General features: G+C 39.7%; 1 protein-coding gene and 1 long non-coding RNA gene across 4 annotated transcripts; both read left to right on the top strand.

Moving 5' to 3' along the window:
• The first annotated feature begins 3,155 nt into the window (after positions 1 to 3,155).
• PLK2 (polo like kinase 2) lies at positions 3,156 to 9,022 on the top strand. The gene is made up of 14 exons (XM_068177428.1): positions 3,156 to 3,463; positions 3,884 to 3,991; positions 4,148 to 4,264; positions 4,455 to 4,584; positions 4,863 to 4,950; positions 5,213 to 5,308; positions 5,516 to 5,714; positions 5,805 to 5,952; positions 6,369 to 6,466; positions 7,100 to 7,223; positions 7,466 to 7,706; positions 7,803 to 7,932; positions 8,021 to 8,131; positions 8,252 to 9,022. The coding sequence occupies exons 1-14, from the start codon at positions 3,251 to 3,253 to the stop codon at positions 8,441 to 8,443; spliced, it is 1,995 nt and encodes a 664-aa protein (XP_068033529.1). The 5' UTR covers positions 3,156 to 3,250; the 3' UTR covers positions 8,444 to 9,022.
• Positions 9,023 to 13,967: 4,945 nt separating this feature from the next.
• Positions 13,968 to 22,810, top strand: LOC137464695 (uncharacterized). 3 transcript variants are annotated; one of them, XR_010994365.1, is made up of 3 exons: positions 13,968 to 14,082; positions 15,056 to 15,171; positions 22,077 to 22,810. It is a non-coding gene; the product is annotated as an uncharacterized lncRNA (long non-coding RNA). The 3 variants fall into 3 exon arrangements; XR_010994366.1 differs by lacking the exon at positions 13,968 to 14,082 and adding an exon at positions 14,296 to 14,423 and having other exon boundaries at positions 15,061 to 15,171; XR_010994364.1 differs by lacking the exon at positions 13,968 to 14,082 and having other exon boundaries at positions 14,865 to 15,171.
• The last annotated feature ends 2,275 nt before the right edge of the window (positions 22,811 to 25,085 follow it).

Here is a 25,085-nt window from a genome sequence, read left to right as displayed (position 1 = left end):
ATCAATAAAGACTAAAGTGAAGTAAGATTAGTGATAGACTCAAGACAAGTCCCAAAGGATCATGAAGAACATTGTGTAAGAGCCCCGATTTTAGTAACACATTTTCTGTAGGGTGATGTTCTAGAAGTAAGCTGCTTATATATGTTGATACGCAATACAGTGAACGCGCTATTCATTGAACTCCTCTGTTTGTCCCATCTTTAAGTAGAATACACTTCTTTTGGGACAGACTGCCATAACCTCTCTTCAACAGCTGAGGGCACTCCATGACCAGCTAAATGAATACATGGTTCTACCAAAAGCTAACCTGAAGTATGAGACCTACCAGCTAAACTGATAGCAGAAATCAAATTATGAAGCCAGCCAGATGAAAGGTCAGGGCTGCCTGCCAAATAAGTGTCCAGTATGAATTGTGTAGGAGCATATTGAATTGGCTTAGACTGGCATATTGGGTAGGGAAATCATATTACTGGCACCAAATATTCACAAGGTTCAGTTGAGAGTCAGTCTGGAAGCCATGTATATGGTGTTGGTCCTGATTTAATATAAAGCTTTGGTTTACCTGGCAAAATCATGCTCATAAATACAGCGATGAAACTCCATTATATTAATGAAGCTGGAAATCCAGGATTTAATGTTCTGCTTTCTGGAAATTTAAGTTTCTGAGCACCTCACTTTCATAATGTTAGGGTAAGAATAAGAGGTTCCTGACAAGACCTTCTTCCCACAAGCCTGTGATTGGACAGCTTCTAACTCTCAAATTCTCATTCCCCATCTGAACCAGGGATTCATGCACACCCCGTCTTCCCGGACCCTCAGTAATATGGCTTTTATAAACAGCTGTACACTTGTGTCAAAATGGAGCGGTAGGAATAAGCGTTTGATTTTTTTCTAGAGACAGAGACAGAAGGAATGCCTGAGGCTCTAGTTTGGGTTAGGTTTGCACTGTGTCTTGGCAGGGAAACTGTAACGTTGTATACTGATTTGGCTACAGAGTTGCTGCCATCTTAGCCAGTTTTCAAATAAGCTTCTTGCACAGGCTGCAGTTATATTTGAGCATTTTGCTAATGTAATTTCGAAGAAAAAATGGGAGATTACAGAGCACAGGTTAGAATGGGTTTCCTTTGCAAAATATAAAAAGGTCAGTTTCAAATATTAACTGCAATGTTATTTTATCCAAGAGATCACCTTTAGAAGAAAGTAAGTTTGCTTTGCAAAACCTCACAATAAACAGTACGGTGAACTTGGCACCTTGAAATAAGTGTTACATAAATGCTCCCTATGCAAAAGTGAGAAAATCACTCTTAGAGTAACTGCTGCATGGGACAGCCCGGCAGCCTTATGGCCTTTTGTAATTCAGAGGGAACACAGTTTAAATACTTTGTTTCAGCAAAGTGGGTACAAATAGTGTCAGTCCTGCTTATCAGAACACTTTGTGTACTTTAACCACGTGCTTGTGTCCTTTTAAGGTAAAGTTTAACAATCTTCCCTAAACCTTTACCAAAGCTTGTTTTTCTTAGGTTTGCTTTTTACCACGTGCAGTACCACTTCTTTCCAGAAGAGGGAAAACGTGTACTTCCATTCTGCCCATTTCCCCTTTTCCCCAAAAGCCTTTCAGCGCAGCAGACCAAAGCAACGTACTGACACTAAACAAAGGAAAGAGAAATCTCGTTTATTTTTAACTTATTTTGCAAAAATAGGTACTAATTTGGAGAAAGGTAAGGTTATGTGAGGTTATGTGAGGGTAAAAATATTTGTCTAGGAAGTCAATGCCTGTCAGACAACGGGCTAAGGGGGCACAGGACTGAACAGTGTCTATGTATCCAAATTTTTCCTTCTTTTTCTTTTTACCTCTACCTCTATGGTTAATGACGAGCAATACTAACGTGATTTGACTGGGTTTTGCAGAGTGAGTAAGGAAGGCACCTGAATGCAGCAGCAAATGTCCATTAAAAAAACGCAGATGATGAGTGTACACAGTCCAGTATACTTAACACTTCAGCACTGTTACCTTCCTAAAACAAAACCTATGGAGAGAAACAAATAAACAATGGTTTTGGCTGGGGGGACTTTATGTGTTCTGTTAAGGCATGCATCCTGTTATTGACACTCTAAAATAAGAATATTCTGTTATTTTAAGGTATGAAATGAGAGATTTTAAGGGACTGACACTGAAATAAATAACTTACAATTACATGCTCTGAGAGTCATTCCTACCAAATCAACTAGTCATGGATTTTTACCTGCAACAAAAGCAGGTAGAAGTATTTTGCCTGCCAATAAGAAAATACTACTTCAGCAATGTGTAACACTAAGAAAATGATGAATTTTGGCATTTTTGCATCTACAGAATGGAGAAATGCAAAACTGTTTCACATATCAGTGTTTTTCTCCCAGACCACACTTCACTTTCTAGCAATTGTCTGTACAGAGGCCCTATACTACAATTGCCTTCAGGTGTCTTCCAACTTTATTTATTTGCTGCTTATGAAGAGATTTTAGAGCTGTTGCCAGACAGCTGTGGGGGGTGTCCCCAGGCATGAGCTTTCCTTACAAAGGGAGGGACAAAATAGCCCCTTGGCAGTGGGGGATTCATGCCAGTGATTTGTACCATCTGAGCAAGCCCATGGGCCTCAGCTCCATGCTGGCCCTGTCTCTTCTCTGCTGTGGTGGAGCTGCTTTAGCATTTTAGCATAGGCGGGACAAACTCCTTCTCGTCCTCACGTGCAGCAACAGTCGCGCATTACGGGGCTGCTCCTACAGCTCGTATGGTCCATCTGGAATCCCCACTGCCCCGCACACAGCAATCCTCGAGCGAGGAAAACACCTCTTATGCTGAAACTCTCTTTGTCGAGCTCCCACACGGGATGGTAGAGGCCAGAGCAGCCTCCCTTGCTGAAGGGGGACAAGAGCCTCTTCGCCCAGCCGCTTCGTTCTGCTCCCGCCACACACCTCCCTGCAAGGGAGGGCAGAACAGGACAGCCCGGCAAGAGAGGGCAGGACAGGTCAGCCCGGCGCTGCTCAGCTCTCCTCGGGCCCTGCCGGGGCGGGGCGGGGCCGGGCCGAGCCGGGCAGGAGGAGCAGAACCCGGGCGGGGACCGCCCCACAGCGTTGGGGCGGAGCCGCCACCCGCTTCATAAAGGGCGAGCCGAAGAGCCTCTCGGCGTCGTGAGCTGAGCTGGTGGGAAGAGTAGGGCGGGTGGAGCAGGACCGAGGAGGGCAGGCAGGACGGAGCCGGCGGGGTGCGGTGATGGAGCTCTTACGGACTATCGCCCACCCGCCGGGCGGCGGCGGTGCCAAGGGCTGCGAGGCGGCGGTGGGCAGAGCGGCCGGCGGCGAGTCGCGCAGGAAGAAGGCGGAGGAGCCGCCGCACCAGCACGGCCACCCCGCAGCCGAGGTCTCCCGGATTATAACCGACCCCACGACGGGGAAGCGTTACTGCCGCGGCAAGGTGCTCGGAAAGGTAATGGCCGCGGCGAACCCCGTGCCCTCCCGAAGCGACGGCCGGTGTGCCCAGCTCGCCGCCTTTCTCGGCGGGGCGGGCGGCGGGCGCTGCCCCTTGCGGGGCTGCGTTTCCCCAGAGAGCGCCGCGCTGCCGCCCACGACCTGGCCAGCGCTGCCCGAGCCAGGCGCTACGGGTCCGAGCGCCCTTATTGCCCCGGAATCTTGCCTTCGGCTGGGGCGAGCCCGCGGGAAAGACTTGGATGTTACATGCGGGGAGCGCGAGCCTTCCGACAAACGATGAACACAGGACCTGGCCTTAGAGAATTGCCCTTTGCTAAGGAAGTTGCGCTTCTTGACTAATACATTAACTGGTGAATGACTAAGTGCGGGACTGCATTTATACCTGCTCTAATTGCTTTTTTTTCCTATGTCTCTGTAGGGTGGATTTGCCAAGTGTTACGAGATGACAGACTTGACAACAAATAAAGTTTATGCTGCAAAAATTATTCCTCACAGCAGAGTAGCAAAACCTCATCAAAGGGAGAAGGTATGTATGCATGAATGATTTTTTTTTTCTCGAATTCTTTGTGTGCTAGATTGCCTACCCCTTTCCCTGAAGTGGTTTTGATAGAGCTGTCTGTTCAACCTTGTGGAAGTAAGACTAACGACACCCTTCTTCTTTCCCACTATTTTGTCTTTACAGATTGATAAAGAGATTGAGCTGCACAGAATGCTTAATCATAGGCATGTTGTGCAGTTTTACCACTACTTTGAAGACAGAGAGAATATTTACATTCTTCTGGAATACTGCAGTAGAAGGGTGAGCATCAACTGGGAGAAATCCGGTATTTACTTACCTGGAATCTGCAATTAATTTAAATGTGTGATGTGTAATAGTTATTTTTTGTGGCTTTAGTTGTTGTTTCTCTATGTACTCGTTTACTTTTGCTTAAGGTGAATCTTGTGCATGAATTGTCAGTGACATTTCTGCCTTTGTTTTTCCTCTGCAGTCAATGGCTCACATCTTAAAAGCAAGGAAGGTATTGACAGAACCAGAAGTACGATACTACCTCAGGCAAATTGTGTCAGGGCTAAAGTATCTTCATGAACAGGAAATCTTACACAGGGATCTTAAACTAGGTAAGTTCTCTAGATTGCAAATTACAAAACATACTCCTCCAGCCCTGTTGGCATTGTACCACTTTATCCTTGTATGGTGATTGTTTAGTAGAATCAGCTTAGTCTGTCTTTGCAGTGGAAACTCATAATGCTTAAGGGATGACATTAAGCATTCCTAATTAAAAAAATAAAATATCTTGCCTAGCTTCTGGCTCTGAACAAAGTATGACTCAGCACCTGTGGCATATGCATTCCTACCTTGCCAGAGATGGACTGACTGGAATTTCTTTATCTGTCAGGTAACTTCTTTATCAATGAGAACATGGAACTGAAGCTTGGTGACTTTGGCTTGGCAGCTAGGCTGGAACCACTGGAGCACAGGAGGAGGTAGGAGCATCAAAAATGTATAGTCTAGTAGTAAATGAAACTAAATTCATATGAAAATGATAAGTCATGTTCCATAGCAAAAGCTAGTTACTGCCCTTCCAGTATCGTGAAAACAAAATGAAAAAACATCTATGCTATTAAAGTTCCTACAGCTCCTCTTTAGATGTCTGAACTTGAGAGGAAAACCTGCTCTATGAAAAATAGCTCCTTCCTCTTTCTATTTGAAATATTAACCAGTTCTGTGGTGCCTTTGATTTTTCAGAACAATATGTGGCACACCAAATTACCTCTCTCCAGAAGTCCTCAACAAACAAGGGCATGGCTGTGAATCTGATATATGGGCCTTAGGCTGTGTAATGTAAGTACTTTCCTGCCTTTGAAATGTATTATATCTATCACTGGCTTGGGCTTTTGAGAGTTCAAAGGGGACACAGCCTTTTATACATGTGTAGTTTGGTGCAGAAATTCTTCATGTTGGGACATAGATGAAGCCTTTTCTTTGTAGTTGTAGACACAAGTATGGTGGGTGTGTAAAATAAAACAGTTTTCTTTTGCCTTTAAACAGGTATACAATGCTGTTGGGAAGACCCCCATTTGAGACTACAAATCTTAAAGAAACATACAGATGTATAAGGGAAGCAAGATACAGCCTGCCTTCATCTCTCTTGGCACCTGCAAAACACTTAATAGCTAGCATGTTGTCAAAAAACCCTGAAGATCGGCCGAGTTTAGATGAAATAATTCGACATGAATTCTTCTTACAGGTTTGTATTGTCTGATATTAGTGTTTTAAAAAATAAAATCCACACAAAAACGCACTCTGTGGTCTAAAAATTTATGTTGCATTTCCACAGGGCTTTACACCTGATAGACTTTCTGCAAGCTGTTGTCACACCGTCCCTGACTTCCATTTGTCAAGTCCTGCTAAAAATTTCTTCAAAAAAGCAGCTGCTGCTCTCTTTGGGGGAAAAAAGGATAAGGCCAGATACTTGGACACACATAGTAAGTTTGAAGCCTAGATACAATCCATTTATCTCTTGAATCAGTTTCCTATTAGTGTACATCTGTGAGATAGCAACAGAACACTTATATCTGTGTCTCAGAGCTTTCCTGGGTTGGTTTTGACTTTTCTTGATAAGTACAGATGGTAGTCTGCCCACCTATGCCAGCTTATGTACATGAAAGCTTCTTACAGCATCCATATCTATATTGGTCATCTGTTAGTTTCTAATGTCTGTTGAAATTTAGTCTCTTAGAGTGATTTGTGTATAATGGCATCATTTCTCTGGGAGACTATGGCAGGCTTAGAAGAAGCTGCTAGACAGAGACAATGTGTTTTCTACAGCTTACTTGTTATGCTTTCTATAATTTAATATCACTTCCAAATTCAGAGTTAAATATTTTTTCCTGTATTGCAGACAGGCTAGCTAAGGAAGATGAAGAGATCTACAAGCTCAGACATGATTTGAAGAAGACATCAATAACCCAGCAGGCCCCCAAACACAAGACAGATGAGGTATATGCAAGTGCAGTTCAAATCTAGTAGCAGTTGGGTGGAGTAGCTATAATTAAATTATATTTGACTTGGATATCAGAACTGGAGCTGTACACAGCATAATCAAGCTTAAATGATTAGCAGAGCTGCTTTAAGAGGGCTTAAACAAGCATGACAAAGGTATGGTAGCCTTTGTAGGGAGACTATAAATTTTGGCTTTTGAGTAATTATAGTATCTGCCTAGACTCCATTGTTGCCTGTGCGTTAACTTGTCTGCCAGGTGCTATTTCTCAATATCCTAAATATAGGACTTCAGTTCATGATTAACTAGGGCTTCTTAAAAGAATAAATTGCTGAAATCTGTCTTTTAATATTTGGTGTTCAGACCTAAACACAGCTGCTCCCTTGCTAGGGCAGGAGAGCAGAGAACTGATTAATAGCCTGTGAGATGCAAATTGAAGATCTAAAGAATGGAAAGACCTGGAGTGCTGCTCTAAGCTAAGTCTAGCAGCAGCTCCTTTGTGATCTTTGTACATGAATACCAGTTTCCCTAGAATTTATAATTTGTTGAGAAATAGGAGAGCCATGTAAAACTTGTGTATAAGCCTTGACTTGTGTTATGTTTGATGTTTACATGTCTGACATCTCTTCTAGGAGATTCAGCCTCTTATCACAACAGTGGTGAAGCCTGGAGCATTGCCAGAAACTAAGCAGATTGGAGACTCCATTCGGATGATAGTCAGAGGAACTTTGGGAAGCTGCAGCAGTAGCAGTGAATGTAAGTGCAGCAAAATGTGATGTCTGAGTCTGAATCCCACCTTTATTTTCCTCATATCTTAAAAGCTTGAAGCAAACATCTGCTTTTATACTCTTATTTTTGATGTTGTAAAAGCCAGTAATTTTGAAAAATTTAAACTAGAAAGTCATTAAGGCTAGATTTCTTAAATTCTATGTAACTCAAAGGTTTAGAATGAAAATCTTCTATGTGCTCTTGTCAGTCTAATAATTCTTCCTTTTCAGGTTTAGAAGACAGTACTATGGGAAGTGTTGCTGATGCAGTTGCAAGAGTTTTGAGGGGATGTCTGGAGAATATGCCAGAAGCAGACAGCAATCCCAAAGAACAACTGACAGCATCCTTCCAGTGGGTTACAAAATGGGTGGACTACTCCAACAAGTATGGCTTTGGGTACCAGCTGTCAGATCACACTGTTGGTGTCCTCTTCAACAATGGGGCGCATATGAGCCTTCTGCCAGACAAAAAGTAAGAATCATTACAAAGCAAACAACTCACTAAGGCATTTAAACATGAAATATTTGTTTATCATCACTAACCTTCTCTTTTTTTTTTTGCTTTCAGGACAGTGCATTACTATGCTGAGCTAGGCCAGTGCTCTGTCTTCTCAGCCACAGAGGCCCCTGAACAGTTCATTAGCCAAGTAACTGTGCTGAAGTATTTCTCTCACTATATGGAGGAGAACCTTATGGATGTAAGTTCAGCACCTGCAGGGTCTTGAGCTGTAAAAATACAGACTAAATGTAAACTGAGTACTTAACATAGTCTGTTCCCTTTCCTAGGGAGGAGACTTGCCCAGCCTAACAGATGTACGCAGGCCCAGGCTTTACCTCTTACAGTGGCTCAAATCTGATAAAGCATTAATGATGCTCTTCAACGATGGCACTTTTCAAGTAAGTGTGGTAGCATCACCAGAGAAAATGTCTTAAAATACTTTATTGCAATAAAACTAGATAAATCTCAGAAACTGAGAGGAGAAAGGAGACAAACAACAACTTACTTCTCTTTTACAGGTGAACTTCTACCATGATCACACAAAAGTCATAATTTGCAATCAGAGTGAGGAATATCTCCTTACCTACATAAATGAAGACAGGATATCCACAACGTTTCATCTGACAACTCTTCTGGTTTCGGGATGTTCATTGGAACTAAAATACAGAATGGAATATGCTCTGAACATGCTGCTGCAGCGATGTAACTGAAGGAATTGACTCTGTTAAACCAAATGGACTCTCTTGTTCACTGTGAATCTACAGTGGAGATGGTGGAGCAACTAGTATGTTGATGATGGATGTGTGGTGGTACGAAAACTGGACTGTCCAAGTGTGCTGGGCACACATCTATTAGAAGCCTAAACCTAAACTTGTTGGAGTAAAACGTTGTGACAAGGAGTTCTTCGGATCATAGTTTTCCTTGTTTCATGTGTGTTAAAGATATAACTTGACTTGAACTCGGAGCAGAGTGTGTCTGTTTGCTCTGTAAGAGAGCATCTCTGATGGAGTTAAACTGTGAATACACATCTGGAAAGGGAGGGAAGGGAGAGCTCCGTTGTTGGGGATAATTGTAACAAGCAGCTTCTGGTTGCTTAACTGTGAACTACGGCCATACTGTTTTTTTTCCTTATTTTTTTAAAAATACCCACACTTGTGGCTGGCAAAGTGCATTCCTTGTTAATTTTTTTTTTAATTTATTACAGCCTAAAGTGAAGTATTTATTACTTTTTTTTTGGACCTTGGCATTTTGAATATAAATCTGTTGGCAATAAAGAATGGAAATCTGAAGCATCATTCTCTACTCTTTCTCCAGTATAACTGAGCATGCTTTACTTTGCATTACAAAAAGTCTCACATATTTGCTTTCTATATGATATTTTTAAAGAGTCGGCTACAGGTCTGAATATGAAGGGTAGGCAGGTGTGTCTGTGTCTGTGCCCACTTGCAGTCACAAACACCAACACTGCTATTGTTAATTATAGCTGCAATCCTAAAACAACTGCTGATGGAGCTTACAGACTAATGATGTAGGCCTTGACACTTAGTTATTGTCCTAAGAGCTTAAAACAAAACTATCGATGTCTTCAAGATACTACATCCCAAAATTTATGTTTAAGACTGACTGAAAAGAATGCTTTCTTCTGGGTAGTGTGTTGGAGACTGAAGGATAAGGAGCTGTGTAAATTCTCCTCTGCTTGCTGGAAAAGCATTGCTCTTATCAAGGGGCTGAGAATCCTGACACCTCAACAGCAGAATGAATTGACCATACCTATCACTTCCCAAAGCCTCTACTGAGCTTTATTTTGTCTTTCTACTCTTGGTTAAATGGTTATCCCAGTAAAGTAAAATCAAAAGGGTGAAAAAATTAAAGGGTGATTTAGTATATACTATAAATCATGATTTGTCTTAGTAACACTTGTGGCTGTTTAAAGCTATCAGTTGGGTAGACTAAGACCAAAGTTGACACTATAAGTTTTCTGAGACCAACATACGGATGGCCTGCTGCTTTCTGCAATCCTACTCCTTCTAAACATCCATTTATGTGACTAATGGCTTTCCAAAACTGAAGGCAGTGCCATTTGTTAGTTAAAACCATGCAAATGGGTGAAATTATGGAGAAATCATGGACTCCAGGCAGGGGGAAATTGTCTGACTTGTGGACTGGGCTTATTTTTCTTAGACACTGCATAGCACCTGGACCTGTATAAACATATAGCTGTCTTCAAGTAACTGTTCTGATGCAACAGCAAGCAATTAATTACTTACTTGACCTATTGTTCCTATAAGTGAATGAGGCCTTTTCTGAAAGACATCAATAGCCATTCAGTGTATCAATCACAGCAACTGAACTTAAGGAACAGGCAGAGTAATAAAACGCATACTACAATAAGTACAGATGTCAATCTGAAATAGTGAGCAGAGTACTTATCGCTGGCTTGCTTCATCTTGCAATAAGTGTATATAACTGTGATGGGGTTTGTTGTATTGAATACCATGCATTAGGTAATATTTATTTACTTCTCAAGTCTAGACAGGAAGACCCAATTGAGTTCTTTAGATGGATTCATTAATGTAACTCTAGGCAGTTCAGTGAAGTTAAATATATATTTGCTATAGTGAGCAGAATTCAGCTTCCCAGCTGTCTATTTTCTTCAAGGGATAATGGCTGATTTTATTCTTGAGAGGCCATGACTTACCTAATTCTGCTGCACACATACAGCTACTGTTGTGTTCTTTTCCCTAATAAGTAAAATCTCCCTTTTTGTTTATGACACCAGTAAACAAACAGTTTGTGTGCATTTAAAAAACAAAATTTACTAGAGCTATAGTACTTCACATGGAAAAACCACTTTTTGTTCAATTTTGTGTGCTAGAGAAAGTTCAAACCTTTATTCAACAGTTATGATTTCTTAGTGTACCAAAATCATGTTTGTAATTCAGGCTCATGTAAGCAAATAAAACAGCTTTTAATGTAGAATATTTAAAAATGTATGTAAAGGCTCCAGGATGCTAGTTGTTTGTGGATGGTTGATACCTCACTAAAATAAGTTAAGTGAATCAACTATTTGTATACAGTGTTTATGCTCAGTGGTTGCTAAATCCTTATGTATCTTTCTGCTTAGTGCAGCTTCTGCTCTGTATCCTTACCTCACATTTTATTTTCATATTGTAAAACAAGAGAGATGTTTGGATCAGGTTAAGGAGAAACACGCTTTTCAAGGTACCTTTGCTCTAGTCTCTGAGCCCAAAGATGGAAAGCCATTTTAAAATTCTTGGTATAAGAACATGCATCAGGAACAAAGGTTCTGAAATTCTTTCTCAGGGTGGATCCTGTCTTAAATAAGATACTGTAGTGCACTACTTGGCCTTCTTCACTTAAACACGTAACTCCCTCTTGTAATTCTGTATAGAGGAAAATAAATATTAGAAAGGCACTTGTCCATATCTTCTATATAACAAATGTCTTACCGTCTCTTGAAAGATGTGGTCTGCATTTTATGCTGGTCCAGCAACTGTTCTATTCTATTGAAACCAAGAGAAAACAGCATAAAATCTAGTTTGGGAGTATATGTACTTGAAAGGAAATGTGACGATTAAAAGATTAGGTGAAAGCACAGAGGTTTATCAGGTATGAATGCTGGACGCAATGAAATAACATTGACAAGGAAAAACAAAATCTATTGTACTCTTATTAAAACATCTTTATGAAGTTTGAAGATATATTTTTGCTAGTACACATACATACTTGTATGACTGAGTGCACTAATCTGCTGATAGCAAACAAGTCAAGAAAATTATTCAAACAGGTCATGCTTCAGCATTAACAAAATGTATTACCCACTGATGCCACTAGTAACTCAAGTATTCTAGGGCATTATGCAATCCTTTCCTGAAATTATTCCATTTCATTAAGTTCCTGTATATAATACATATGAGAAAAAAGAAAACAGTTTGTGTATATGCTACTTTGCAATACTGAATAAAGTTCCCAATATTCTCCAAGTTACTTAAGAAACTAGAAGAATATTCTGTTATTTTAAAGCTATTCCATTACTCCTGAAAATAGTCATATCAGAGAATGATCCTTCAGCTGCCCATCAATAACAGGTAATTTTGTGCCTGATGAAATGGATTCTAAATGTAAATTCAAATTTTTATAAAATATAGGTTTTTATAAAACCTAAATATAGGTTTTATAGGTATTTATGAACACCCAACTCAACGCACACCCAAGGAATCAACCAGAATAATGCATGGCATGGGCCATCACTTTTTAAAATTTGGTCTGGTTTTATAATTTTTATGCCTTAGGAACATCAATAGTGGCAGAATTGCCACAATGTGAGACTAGGACATACAAATTAAGAGGTTAAACTCCATTTAAATATACATTTAAATATATATATCTGGAAACAAATATCATGGTGTTTGGAAATTAGAATAATAGAAAGTAAAGATTTAGCCTCTGGAATTCATCCATGTAAATTAGCTTAGGTATGGGAACACAATTGATTTGAAAGATTCTGTTTTACTGGTTACACCTGAAACCATTGAATCTTTCTTCTCTACTGTGAAATCATGGGTAAAAAAACCCCCACATTTTCTGTTGTCCATAGCAAGTAGATATGATCTGAACAGGAGTAAGGCCTTATCCTGATTGACATTTTTAATGCCCTTTCCTGCTTACTATTGAAAGAAATGCCTTAATCCTCATGCTGAAAACATAAAAGTACATAAAATCGACATGAGGCATTATTAGTACCAAAGTGGCCCAGGTAAAGAGTTATTAAACACTTTTTCATCGGAGGTAAAAAAGCAATAAGGTATTTTACTGTTACCTTCACTAAGGATTATGAGTAAAGACCTGAATGAACTCACCTATCACTTTGGCAGTTTGTAGGCTGATGTCTTTTGTGGCAGGCCAGAAACAAAGACTAATCTACATTCTGCCTTCCTTACATCTCTTGAATGATCATGAAATTGACTGCCCATTTTATGCTGGTGGTTTCAAAAATTGCATAAAGGAAAAGGTGAATCAAGCATTATCCTGAAGTGAGTGGATGGGTGCATGGGTGTCTCTCCCTATACTGACAATCTTAGGCAGAGGTGGACTTTTTTTTTTGCCTCATGCCGTTCCCTGAGGAATAAATACCAGTTCATTTAAATTGTTTACCTGGATTTGAGGGTTTTGAGACTGATAACCTATCACACAACTAGGTCTTCCTAGACGAAGTGCTCTGAAGTGCTAAAGTAGCACAATTACCCTTTAGAACCTGGTCATCTAGGACACCATTCTTGTGGACCTTTCTTCTGAAGGATTCAGTTCCTGGTATTTCACATCAAATGACCACAATAGCAATGGAGTTAACACCATGAATAAAAGAAGCTTTGAAGTCACCTTTTCAGTCTTACTGCCAACTCCGTGAGACCTCACCTACTCCTGGTCATGCTCCATGGGATTCACAGAACAAGCATTAGAACCAAACTAATACTAAACTCTGACAGCTCATGGAAATTCTACACATATGACATTTTATGCTCATAAAGTCGCCTCTGGTTCATAGCTTATGAGAGGTTTTTTTCCTTATTTATTATAAAGAATAAATTTTAATGTAGTTTTATTGTTTTGGAATAGCCTTCACTGGAGGAATGAAAGTAACAAGGCATTTGTATTGGGATTCTGGATCCAGTGGATTAAGACTTAGTTCTGATGGGAGAAATGGGAGGCATAATGCATTATTAAGTAGACTGTGGCAGAAGAGGAAAGTCAATGAGAGCGGAAGAAAGGAAGCAAGGTTATGCCATCAAAGCAAGTTTAATCTTCTATAGAAAGAAAAAAAATCAATTTGTGTATCATCTTCAAGGCCAGCTTCTCATGCCTGCCATTGCATTAAGTCATGGATAGCTGCAATAAAAGATGCATGAGAGGTGCAATAAGTGGGCAGAACAGGAAAGGCTGGACTTTTTAGTACAGGAAAATTCAAGGCAGCTAAGACAGGCTCATGGTAAATTAAATGCATTGTAGTTTATATTAGCACAGGCTGCAACAGTTACGTTTGATGTTGCTTTACATAGAAAATTTTAAAAGCTAGTCTGATTTTCAGATGCCCTTACCTCTGTCAATAATGAGCACCTGTGGAAATGAAAGTGGATGGTCTCTGCTTCTAATCAAGGTTATATATCTCATAAAAGGACACAGAGCACGATAGTGTCAGGCAGTGGTTATGGAAAGAGGAATGTACACAGAACGATTATAGAATTATTCTGTAGTATATGTTGCTGTTTCTGTCTCTCTAAGCATTTGCACTGAACTCATCCTCACATCTGATCATCTCCACTTAATGTCAGTTCCTTCTTGTTATTGTTAATTAAAAATAATTAGAAGGTTAGCTAGGGAGGGTGAGTCATGGCACAAGGGGTATGTGGGAACACAGGTTTACAGTGGGGTTCTGGAAAAAGTGAGGGAGCTCATAACACCAGGAGGAAGGGAAGGTGCTGGAGAGCTGTGACTCAAGGGTGGGAGACCTGGCATGGAAACATGAGAGAGGGAGGGCTAGCTGGGGCAGCCGGTGGAGAGGATATTTTGGGAAGCAGAGGCCCCATTTTGAACTCTCCCCCGGAGCAAACATGTCGTGGAGGAAGTGGTGGCAACGAGGCAGGAGTCAGCCGGACGGACGAGGTGTGTCAGGTCAGCATGCAGCAGGGCCGAGTCAGGGCCGCAGCAGGCCCGGAGGCGGCCGGGAGCTGTCCGAGGATGGCTCCAGCTGGGGCAGCCGGCCCCAGGCACAGCCAGGGCAGGCCACAGGTGCCCTTGCAGCAGAACCTGCAGCGGGGATCCTCCCTTTCACTCACACGGACGAGGTCCATCACTAACCTGGGGAGGGGAAAGGAATGGTCTTCGAAGTAGAGAATAATAGCAATTAGAAGGCATAGAAGTTTCTTGATCCATGATAATTGACCCATTATGAGTCAATAACAGAGGACTGAGTGAGAGCTCATATTTTTGGAGCAGGGGAGTAAGCTCAAGTGTTATCTCATAAGTTGCATGTTTGAGGGGATGTGAGGTGACAGAGAAGATGTCCAGTATGCTCTGCTAGTAGTAAAAGCAGTTATGGACGTGGGGTGAAATACTGAGTGTTGTGACTAGAGAAAAGACAGTAACAGGAATTAAGACACAACAGGGAATGAGTCAAGTGCAGAAATTCCAAATCATAGCAAAAATAAAATCTGGCCATATTAAATGGAGCTGAGCAGAAAAGAGAGACACTTGAACTTACATATCAGCAGCCTTTCCACATCTGTTGCCAGGAGAGCCAATAGAGCAGTGCCAAAGTGGGTCAAATGGAAGATTAGCAGTGTGAAAGTGAAGGCAGTCAAAGCAGGCATCATACTCACACGAGGAGGCAGGAGTGGAGATGGACAGGTGAAAACAAAAGGCATGCTGATAGAGTGAATTCCCCTCCAAGTAATGGAAAGGCAGCACACTTATTACACACAACACCCATCTCTGAGGAAATCAAATGTGAAGTAAGTGTTAAGAGAATTTTCACATTCTCAGTAAAACAAAGGATTAACAATGATCTGATCCAGTTAGATTAGTGGTGCCAGCACTGGGGACCAGTATTGCAAGACAATGCATTACTCTTCTGAGTCACTGGTTTCGTTCTCACATGGGCCTTTATTAACTGCAAATCTTTACCTCCTGATGCTTGCCTCATGTGAAATGAGTTGGTGGTTCATTCCTGTTCATACTGAAAAGGTATCCACGTTACAAAAATCATCACTGCTAATTACAAGCCATTTGCATTAATTGGTATCCTTGATGGAAGTCTTCACAGGGAAGAAGTCTAATGACTAAACAGCAGGCATGGCAGTTAAAACACCCTGTTTCCATGAAGTCGCTCCTGACTGGTCAGGGATTATGTGGGGTATTTGGGGTGGGTCACCAGGGATATGGCAGTTGTTGCGTGAGATGTGTGACATATGGGTGGCCTTTTTAGAACCAACAACTGATTTTCTGAGCCTAAACATCCAGCAGTGATGGTGATTTGTGACTTTTGTATGCTGTAGCTCTTCTGGACTACTTAGTCCAGAAGAGCTACAGATAAGAAAGAGCTTCCCATGTCCTAGTACTTTACTATGGTTTATTTTCTGTCTTTTTGGTCATTACTGTTTTCATTTGATTGCCCATCATCTGCATAATGACAATGTGGACTTGTATTTTCTAATTTGTCCACAACAAGTGAAATTAGTGTCTTCTTAATAGATTACTTCTTTTGTCTCATGTTTACGTTTTCATATAGTTTCAGATGTAAAAGTGCAGTAGAAAGTTTCATTCTTCAATGAGACAGACTAAAATGAAGAGGGAAACTGCAGGTACTGTACTGAGCTCAGATAATCCTAAGCATTTTGAACAGGGAAGCAGCTGGTGATATAATCACTTTTCAAGGAGATGTGTGAACACTGGAAATGTTATCTGAAAAGGGTAAAAACTTAAAATTAAATTGGAATCTTGGCCAAACTTAGAGCCTGTAGTATCATTATCTCTGTGATTTACCATGGCATTGGCTTTTTTTTGCCCTGGTCCCAGGCAACTGGGGGTGCCCAGCTAGTGGCGCTGCTCTTCAGCGAGACCAGGGCCGCCACCTGTGTTTGGAGCTCTAGGGCTGAGCCTCCGCGTGGGTCTGCCGCTTCCGCAGCCAGACGCTAAGGCGAGATAAAGAGTTAGAGAGAAGGCGCATTTCACCCGCAAGGCTGAGAACTGTTTATTTCCCACGTGACTGCAGCAGTGGACAAAGCAGCTGTTCCCGAGCCCGCATGGGCAAAATGGCAGCTGGGACACAGGGAACAGGGGATTAAATGGGAGGTGGGCAGACAGGGGCAGAAGCCCCCCTCGCCCAATGGGGACGGATGACAGGGGAGTGACGCGGAACACGGCATCCTATGGGAACATAACAGGGGTGTGTACAGGGTTCTGGGACAAATTGGATTACAGAGGTGGGGTGATTGATACAGAACTTTCCGTGGGGAAGAAGGGAGTGGTTACAAGATTGACAGGTGAAAGCTCCTATAGCAGACAGCCTGGAGAGAACCATTTTGAGGGGAAAATGGGGGTACATAGAACCGATCTAACTAACATTTATTAAAACCCCTAACTGAACCAACCTGGCATGCAACAGTCTGTTTTCCCCCTCTTAAATGTTGTATCCATCTAGCTCATTCCTGAAGTGACGTAGATCCCAATGGGGTATCTCTTTTGTATTTAGGTGTTCTTCTGCAGGGCTTTCCATTTCTAATTATTCCTGGATACTAACACACTGGATGTTATATGGCTGTCCAATAAATAACATTAGTACATCCATTGTATAAAAGACAGCACACAGAGGGAATCTGTTTACCAGCTTAAGATCATTTTCTCCAGTGTTTCTCAGACATTCAGAGTTTTTACTGGTGCCAATTCCTCCTCCTCAGGAGAAGCATTTCTTCAGGTCAGGTCTTGGGGTCCCAAAGCAGGAATTTGGAGAGGAGGGAACTTGCAACTAATGATGACCTTGCTTTTGGGCAAGGAAAAGAAAAAAACAACTAAAGCCATGGAAGGATCCTATAGAGAGACATGGCATTTTCTTCTTAACTCCGATTCTTTCCACAAACAATGGGTTTTATTATGCTATGCACTTATTGAAACCAGAGTCTTGAAAAAACAAAGAGTGATCCTGTAATTTTGTATCCAGTTTATGGTGTATGAATAACCTTTGGACAATACTCTTGGGCACATGGTATGACTTTTGGTGATGGTGCTGTGCAGGGCCAGGACTTGTACTCAATGCTCCCTGTAGATCCTTTTCCAATGCAGCATATCCTGTTATTCTGTGATTTTCTATGGCTGAGTCCTGGACATTGCAATTCTAGTTATGCTCAATAGTAAAGGTTTGTAAATGTTGTTTTTAGCTAATTTGGACTCTTTTAAACTAGAAAATAGAGGATAATGTAATCAGTCCATTGTCTAACATTTAAAAGGTCTTTAGATAATTTTTAAAAAATGAATTCTGTCTTCTATAGCCTTAAAGAGACCATTTTCATATTTCTAATTTCTATAAGGCTTATAAAAGGCTTTCTGAATTCACTAGAGAGAATGTTTTCTACTAGTGAACAGATGTAAAGCAACCATATAACTCTAAGTCCTTTAAATCACATGCTTTCAAAAATGTTTACAAAGTAAGATTATAGCACGCTCACAGAACAAGTAAAATAACTCTACCTAATATTTTCTTGGGGTAATTAAATCCCTAACATGAGTATAAGTTAAATTTAGAAGAAACCTTATAATATTCCAAGTACTGCACAGCAAATTGCAGTATAGAATTTGCTTATTTTCTGAATGAAGCCATAATGAAATATAGAAATGTAAAGAAATTTTATAATTTTGGCTGAATTTGACAAACTGGTTTCATTTTAAGAAGGAATCTGTCTATGATGAATGCTTCTCAAAAATAAAGGGGTGTGAAATCATTACTTAATATAAATGAAATAGACACAACTTATTGCATAAGTTGCTTATTATGGGTAAATCATTCTCATCTGGGTTACCTTTAACAGCTCCGCTGATACCAGGAGAACTGCACTGAAAAAGCAAAGATGTATTTTTTGTCAGAAATATCATTAAGAGCCTGAAATAGCAGGAATGCAGCTAGTTATGATGATTGCTGGGAGTAGATAAGTGGCTTTCTGAAGAGAAAGGGCATAAGATCCCTTCTCCTGATGGGGTTTCCAAACATTTTCCACCAGTGGCTGCTGTCCCCTGCAAAACCCTTCTGATTTCAGGAAATGTTCAGATAGGCCCAAGGTGGTGAGTTAGTATCTCCTGTTGCAGCAGTGTGAACTAATTATAGACACAGAATAATTGTTGGGTAGTGAGGAGGTGAGGAATGACAGAAGGAGCAACAGTAAGATTATGTGGTCACTTGCCAAGGGATGGTGCTTGGTATAATGCAGTTAATATGGCTTGTTTGTTTGTTGTTTTATTCTAATTAGCATGTATGTCCTATTTGCTAGTATTATTAGTGTATTGTGAAAGAAGTATTTCTTGGGAATGGACTTAAGAGAATTCAGGATAATGAACTTGCAGAATGACTCAGGACAGGCATTCTGTACAGAGGGCATGATGTAGAGAAACAGAGCTTGTTGTTGGACTAAGATACATAAGCTGATGGCATTATCAAAGAAAGGAACATAGGCCACCAAGCCACACATTTGGGTAACAAGACACAGCAAAGTGGTGATAGGTCCTGCTCTGACACTAATAAAATCAGTGAACCTTTAACCTAAACAAAAAGCATGATCAAGTCCAGAGACATCACACATGAATGTCTTCATGGGCAGAAGCAGATGGGCCTGAGCTCACATTCCTTTTGCTCCAAGTCTGCCAAAAGCAAGCATATGTGGCCCTTGTAGCTGTCATCCCAAGTACACCCTGACAAAGGCCAATTTGTCATGGCATAGCTATATGGTTTCTGGATGGATCTGGCTTATACACAGGCTGCTTGGAATGGGCAGTGGTGATCACAGCTAGAGTGTCCGTCTGTGTAAAATTACTGGTTCTGCCACTAAATCTGAAATGTTCTGTTCCAGATCTAGAGTGTTTTCATGCAGTGTTTAAATTTGCAATAAATGGAAAGCTCTAAATATGTCCTCTGAAGTGTGAATTTTCATTCATGCATACCACCTGGGAGCACACTTCAAAGAATGTGCTTTCTCACTCCCATGCCAATAGCATAGCTTGAATATGCTGTGGGGTGAGTTCTGGAGCAAAGAATCAAAGGCTGGCTTGTGAAAATCTGAGAGAGTTACCACAAAACTTGCCCTCTCCTGTGAGGTGCATGACACTTGCCTTTTTTGAGCTATGGAGAGTGATGATAGCTGCTTGTACTTGACCTGTTTCATGAATGCTCCTGATTTTTACTAATCCTCCTAATTTTGGGCTCTTCTTCCTTTTGTTTTTCCCCAGAATGAAAAAGTGATGTGGAGAGCTTCTCAACTCACAAAGACAATAGTTGTCTAAATGCCCAGTGTTAAGTTTTGTCTGATAATACAAATTCTCACTCAGGTGCAAATTCCTGATAAATCTTTCTGTGCTGGTTCCTGTGGTAGGTCTTCTGACTCTCTCTTCAAAGCCCCCTGGGATATTTTGGTCTTTCTTTTATCAAAGCACAAGTTACATGGAAGTTAGTCTATTTGAACATTCCTGCTGAAGGAATGTTATAATATTCAGACAATTAGAAAAATAAGGTTTAAAATTAGAAAATAATAGTCTTTTTTATCAGAGCTGCATAGCATTTGCAGGTGGTCAAGTGTGAGTCCACTAAGAACAAACATACATTACTTTAATCTGACTGTGATTTATTGTAAAGAAAATATAGTAAACATCCTATCTCACAGTATCAATTAGGTAAATGCCAGTACTAAATATTGGGGAAAAATAGGCAGTTACTGTGACACATGAGAAATCTCTCTGTGGTTTTGGGATTTTTTTGTGTGTGTGTGTTTTAATTAGGTTTTTGGAGTCTTTTAATTGTTATTATTATTCTAAGAAAGACCTGGTCACTTAATACAGGATGTCCTGTTACTGTGTAGAATGACCTAAGAAGCATGGCTGTCACCCTGACAGTTCTGTATTTCTTTATCTGGTGTTTTTCTTGTAATTTCAACTGATTCTTGCTTTGGTGTTTATTCTTTATTTTTTGTAGTTTACCAACAAAGAGGTCACACCTCTCTGATCTGAATGCAGATCTTTTGTCTTCTCCTTCATCTGAATTTGCTGGAATTCCTCAGAAATCACTTGGTTTTTTTGCCTACCACACAGTCTTATTTGCTTCTCTGGTTTGCTAGTATTTAAAGTAGAATTGGATCAGTGCAGATCTGGACCAGGAGTTAAACAATTCTTCCCTGATAAATCTGGTATTTAAATGCTATGCACAGCATTATTCCATGCTGAATTGTGAAAGCATCCATGAGAGACCGGCATAGACATTCCTGAATGCTGGCCAGCATAGTTTCTTTCTCTTTCTGACAGTCAGATAATATAACAAGCATGTTATCCCTTCAAAGACTGGAAATAGTCTTCTCTATTCTCTCTCATGCCTTGCCAAACTTCTCTAGTTATGGACAGCTCCAGAGTTATTAGGTGTGGAGAATTATACACAGTCCATGCTAGTGGACTATGCTCCACTGAGATACATATTATTATGAAGTGCTTTTGATTATCCAATCCATACTAATACTTGACAATCCCTTCTGCAAGAGAAGGGCAAAATTGTTCTTACTAGAAGAAGGAAAGTCCTCCCTCAGTAGGTACAAAGTCAGCATCTGAAGCCAGTGGAGAAACTCGTGGTAGATATAACTTTGATACATATCTGGTGTTGAATTGATAGCCAACAGTCCAGCTTTTCTTGGTTTGCTGAATTACTGGCACAGGGAGGGAAGCTACTGGCAGAGTTTTGGGAGAAACGCTGCTGTAGGCAACTACCTTGAAGTGAAGTTTCAGATCTCTTTATGTTCAAGGAACCAGAAACACTTCTTTGCAGTTTGGGGAAAATTGTCCAAGTCCTTTAGGATTATGAAGTTTAACACCTGTCCTTCTGAATGTGTCATGTTGGTGAGTTTGACAAGCTTCTGTGCCTGATTATAGGCATCCCTTGTCTTCTTGCTTACCATGGAACTGTGGGCCACTCTTGTGGTAAACAACTAAGGATTGAACACTGTTCAGTATTTAAATGCTTCAATCTATTTCAAAGGTTTCACCTCAGACTACTTCGGACCTTTTTTGCTGATCTGAATATATGAAGCAATTTTAAAAATTGTGTCTAATTTTTACATTTTAGTGGCTCAAGCTAGAAATAAACATTCACTATATGATCAGAAAATTAATTTGCCTGCTTGCCACTGACTTTTAAGCTTTCTACTATGGCAAACAAGCTGATATTTATTTTACTTGATACTTAGAAATAATTGAATGAGGAATTTCAAAGACTTTTAATAAACATTGCTGTGAGTTTTATAAAAAACATTGTACTAATAAAACAATATTTCTGAGGTCAAATCTACTGTAACATCATATTGTCTGTGAAGATACAAATTATATTCATGTTCTCTCCAGTACATGCATCTGGTTTTTAACAGTCTGGATCTTTTGGAATTACCCTTATATACAAATTAACATTCTCCAGTAGTAATGTTGGGAATATATTAATAATTTTATTCATCAAACATTGATTTTTTTAATATTAAAATACAGCTATTCATTAAGTAAAGGTAAACTACTTAATATTTTGTCTTTGTTTTTTAGGTCAGATTTCCACATTTGAGTTTTCCTGTGCCAAACTGACATCAACATGAATAATGAAGTGTGTCACAGTAAAGTAATTCTTTACAACAACAACACCAATACAGTACTTTTCCACCTCCCCTGACCCATTTACCACTGTCTTCCCATGCACCTTTCTGTAGAAAGAGTTGTGAACTAACTGAATATTGTATGTTATGAAATGCAAGGCTGTTTGTAATTTCCTGTATTTTATGGACATTATATTTGCTATAATTTATAGAGATAAATTGACCAATCCTCTGACATAAGTGGTGCAAACTGAGCAAAAGGAACATAATTTCTATGTGTTGTACCTGATACTGTGATTATTTCAGGGCTAGGATTACTTCTTCAACATTCTTAATGGAGTTAGCCAAAATTGTGAAAAAAAATCCGAGATTTTAGTCATTTTTCTCTAGCCAAACTCCTAGTGATGAGCACAGCAGATTCAAAGTATAGTAGTACTAGTATATTCCTAGTAGTTATAAACTGTAGAGTTCCAATGTGAATTTAGCACAGTAAGGGATATTTAGTAAGGAAACTTCTTACTTTTGCATAAACTGGGGGTTGAAACTGCCTGTTGCACTTGTGCAGACTGGCCCAACAACTCAAACCAAAAGAAAACTGAACTCATCTCTATTCATGTTATAAACATCTCATCTAAAATGAAGCTATATAGATAATAAATTATAACAACATAGATTTTACAAATAAAACAGCAGCCTGTTTTATTTTGTTGATACACAGTGTTAATCTTGGAAAAGATTTAGCTTCTAATTACAATATTTTAATTTTTTTTTTTTGTTCCTCTTAACACAGGACTTCATAGAGGAGTACACAGAAGGAGCATGAGTCCTTGAGTCAATCTATGGTAATCTGAATGGATTATAAATCACAAAATGGAAAAATTAATGATTTTATTAAATATCTTATGCTTTAAGTAGCTGGTACTGAAAGTAAACTGTTAGCAAAGATTGTAGAGAGCTGGACTGGAAAAAGAATGTAGCCTATTTATATCATCCGTTTTGTAGGGATGAAAAGGTGGCAGCAGGAGCAGAAGAAGGAAATACTAACTGCTCTGCAAATATAACTGCTATTTTGCAGGGGCAGTGGAAAACCATCAATTTATATGTACATTTAATCTCAACAGAGCACTGTGGCAAAAAGTTTTGGTTGAAGTGGTGAAGGCCTGCGTTTGAGAATTGCCTGTGAGAATTTAATTTCATTTACATTCCTCTATGCATGTTTAATGAGTATTTGATCTTATTTAAAGCATAATGATAAATATGCTAGAGGATTTTTTTGTTCTCCCCAAAAGTAATTAAACATCTTATTGCTGTGTTCTGGGCTAGCACAATGTGAATATCTAATGCAGGAGTATGTACCTTCTTTTATATAAACAGTCTGGGCACTGCTTATTTACACTGAAGCCAGGCCTGGCACGCATATCCTTGATCTTTCTAGTGCTGCACTAGGCACATTTCTTGGCTAGCTACACTGGGATGTCTGTTCCTTTACAACACAGAACAGTATATGAAAAAAAGTTAAGTTACTGTAAAGTTACTGTATAGAAGCCATTGGACATCTGAGGCAACTCTAAGCCAACTCATCTATGAGCTGGTAGCAAAGGAAACATCTTGCAGGTAGAGTTGTAATTTAGGCTATAATCTTGGGCTAGGAGCAGTTATGCTTCAGTTCTACAGTGCCACTTCCAGTCTGCTGGATGCTGTGGCACGCGACCAGAAAGAGCAGCTCGGAAGCTGCTTTCTTTAATGTTGCTGATTAAGCTGACTTCTGATTATTTCCCAGAATGCAGGAAAAACAGCAACAGCAAGAAGTCAATCTCTCTATTTTAAAATTTGGGAATAATTTAGTCTTTTAATTGCAGATAATTTCAGAATATTTCTAAAGGGGAAGGAAAAATAAAGTGCTGTGTCTGTGACCAAGGCTGGCAGATTTTTTCACCTGGGTACTTTACCAGTTCCTCAGAATTAGCAGCCCCTAGTCTATTCTTCAGATTTCTTCTTTCTGTTACTAAAGCAATGACACAAATTGAGGTAATAAATTTCTTTGTATCATATGTCTGAAGTTGAAATATCTTCTCTAGATGAAGAGGTGGGTAATTAAATAGTTTATTTAATGTTTTGTGTTGTATTTTTAAAATTTATATTTAACAATTATCTTTGAAAAATTCCTTTTGTAGGAAGCACTTCAATTCATCTACAATTTACTCATAAAACACATGGTGTCTCTGCTATAGATTTCAAGTACCATATGGGAATGAATATATTTTCTTTAACTTCTATTCAACAGTATTGAATGACTTTTTTCCTTGTTTTATTGACCTGCCTAAAAATATATTGCAATATTTTTTCCCCTGATTACATTATTGTCTTCTACCCATAGCACTGCATTTCTCAGCTGATTGATTTGATAGTTTAGGAAAAGGGTAGAAATTATCAACTAAAACTAAAAAACTCAGGTTATTTGACCAGATTTTACTCTCTGCAGAACAATGTGAAAAGGATGATCCATTTTCTCCTCCTGCCAGGATTAAAATCCAATACCACAAGGATCTTGAAACTATCACTATTTTGCAGTGATTTCTATGGGCCAGAGATGCTTCTGTTTATATATTGCACTTTTTGCAGTCTGCTGCCTCTTTGATAAAGACTTCCCTACTTTGCTATAAAATGAATTGTTGACAAAGATGGGAAAGCCTGATTGAAAGCAAACAAAAAAGTAGTCATTTGTAGAGAAACACAAGTTATAAACATGATCAGTTTTTGGTTTTTTTTTTTTTTTTCAGTGATCCACATGCAGATACACCCTTTAGCTGATGAGGTCAAAGCTCCTTCAACATTACTTGGTGCAGCACAATATCTTCCACATCTGTGCAGTTCTTCTTACCTTCCCCTTCACATATAACATCGATAAAGTCAAATGTTGTGTTTCCATCAGTGCTTCCTGTGACTCACAGAAGTTTTGGAA

Source organism: Anomalospiza imberbis, chromosome Z (genome assembly GCF_031753505.1).
Source record: "Anomalospiza imberbis isolate Cuckoo-Finch-1a 21T00152 chromosome Z, ASM3175350v1, whole genome shotgun sequence".
In the NCBI taxonomy this organism is placed as follows: Eukaryota; Metazoa; Chordata; class Aves; order Passeriformes; family Viduidae; genus Anomalospiza; species Anomalospiza imberbis.
Note: the sequence above shows the minus strand (reverse complement) of the source record. Positions and strands in the feature narration are given on the sequence as shown.

Coding starts and splice junctions, on each gene's coding strand:
- PLK2 (XM_068177428.1), top strand. CDS start 3,251: ATGGAGCTCTTACGGACTATCGCCCACCCGCCGGGCGGCGGCGGTGCC. Junction 6,467..7,099: donor CCAAACACAAGACAGATGAG/GTATATGCAAGT, acceptor CATCTCTTCTAG/GAGATTCAGCCTCTTATCAC. Junction 7,224..7,465: donor CTGCAGCAGTAGCAGTGAAT/GTAAGTGCAGCA, acceptor CTTCCTTTTCAG/GTTTAGAAGACAGTACTATG.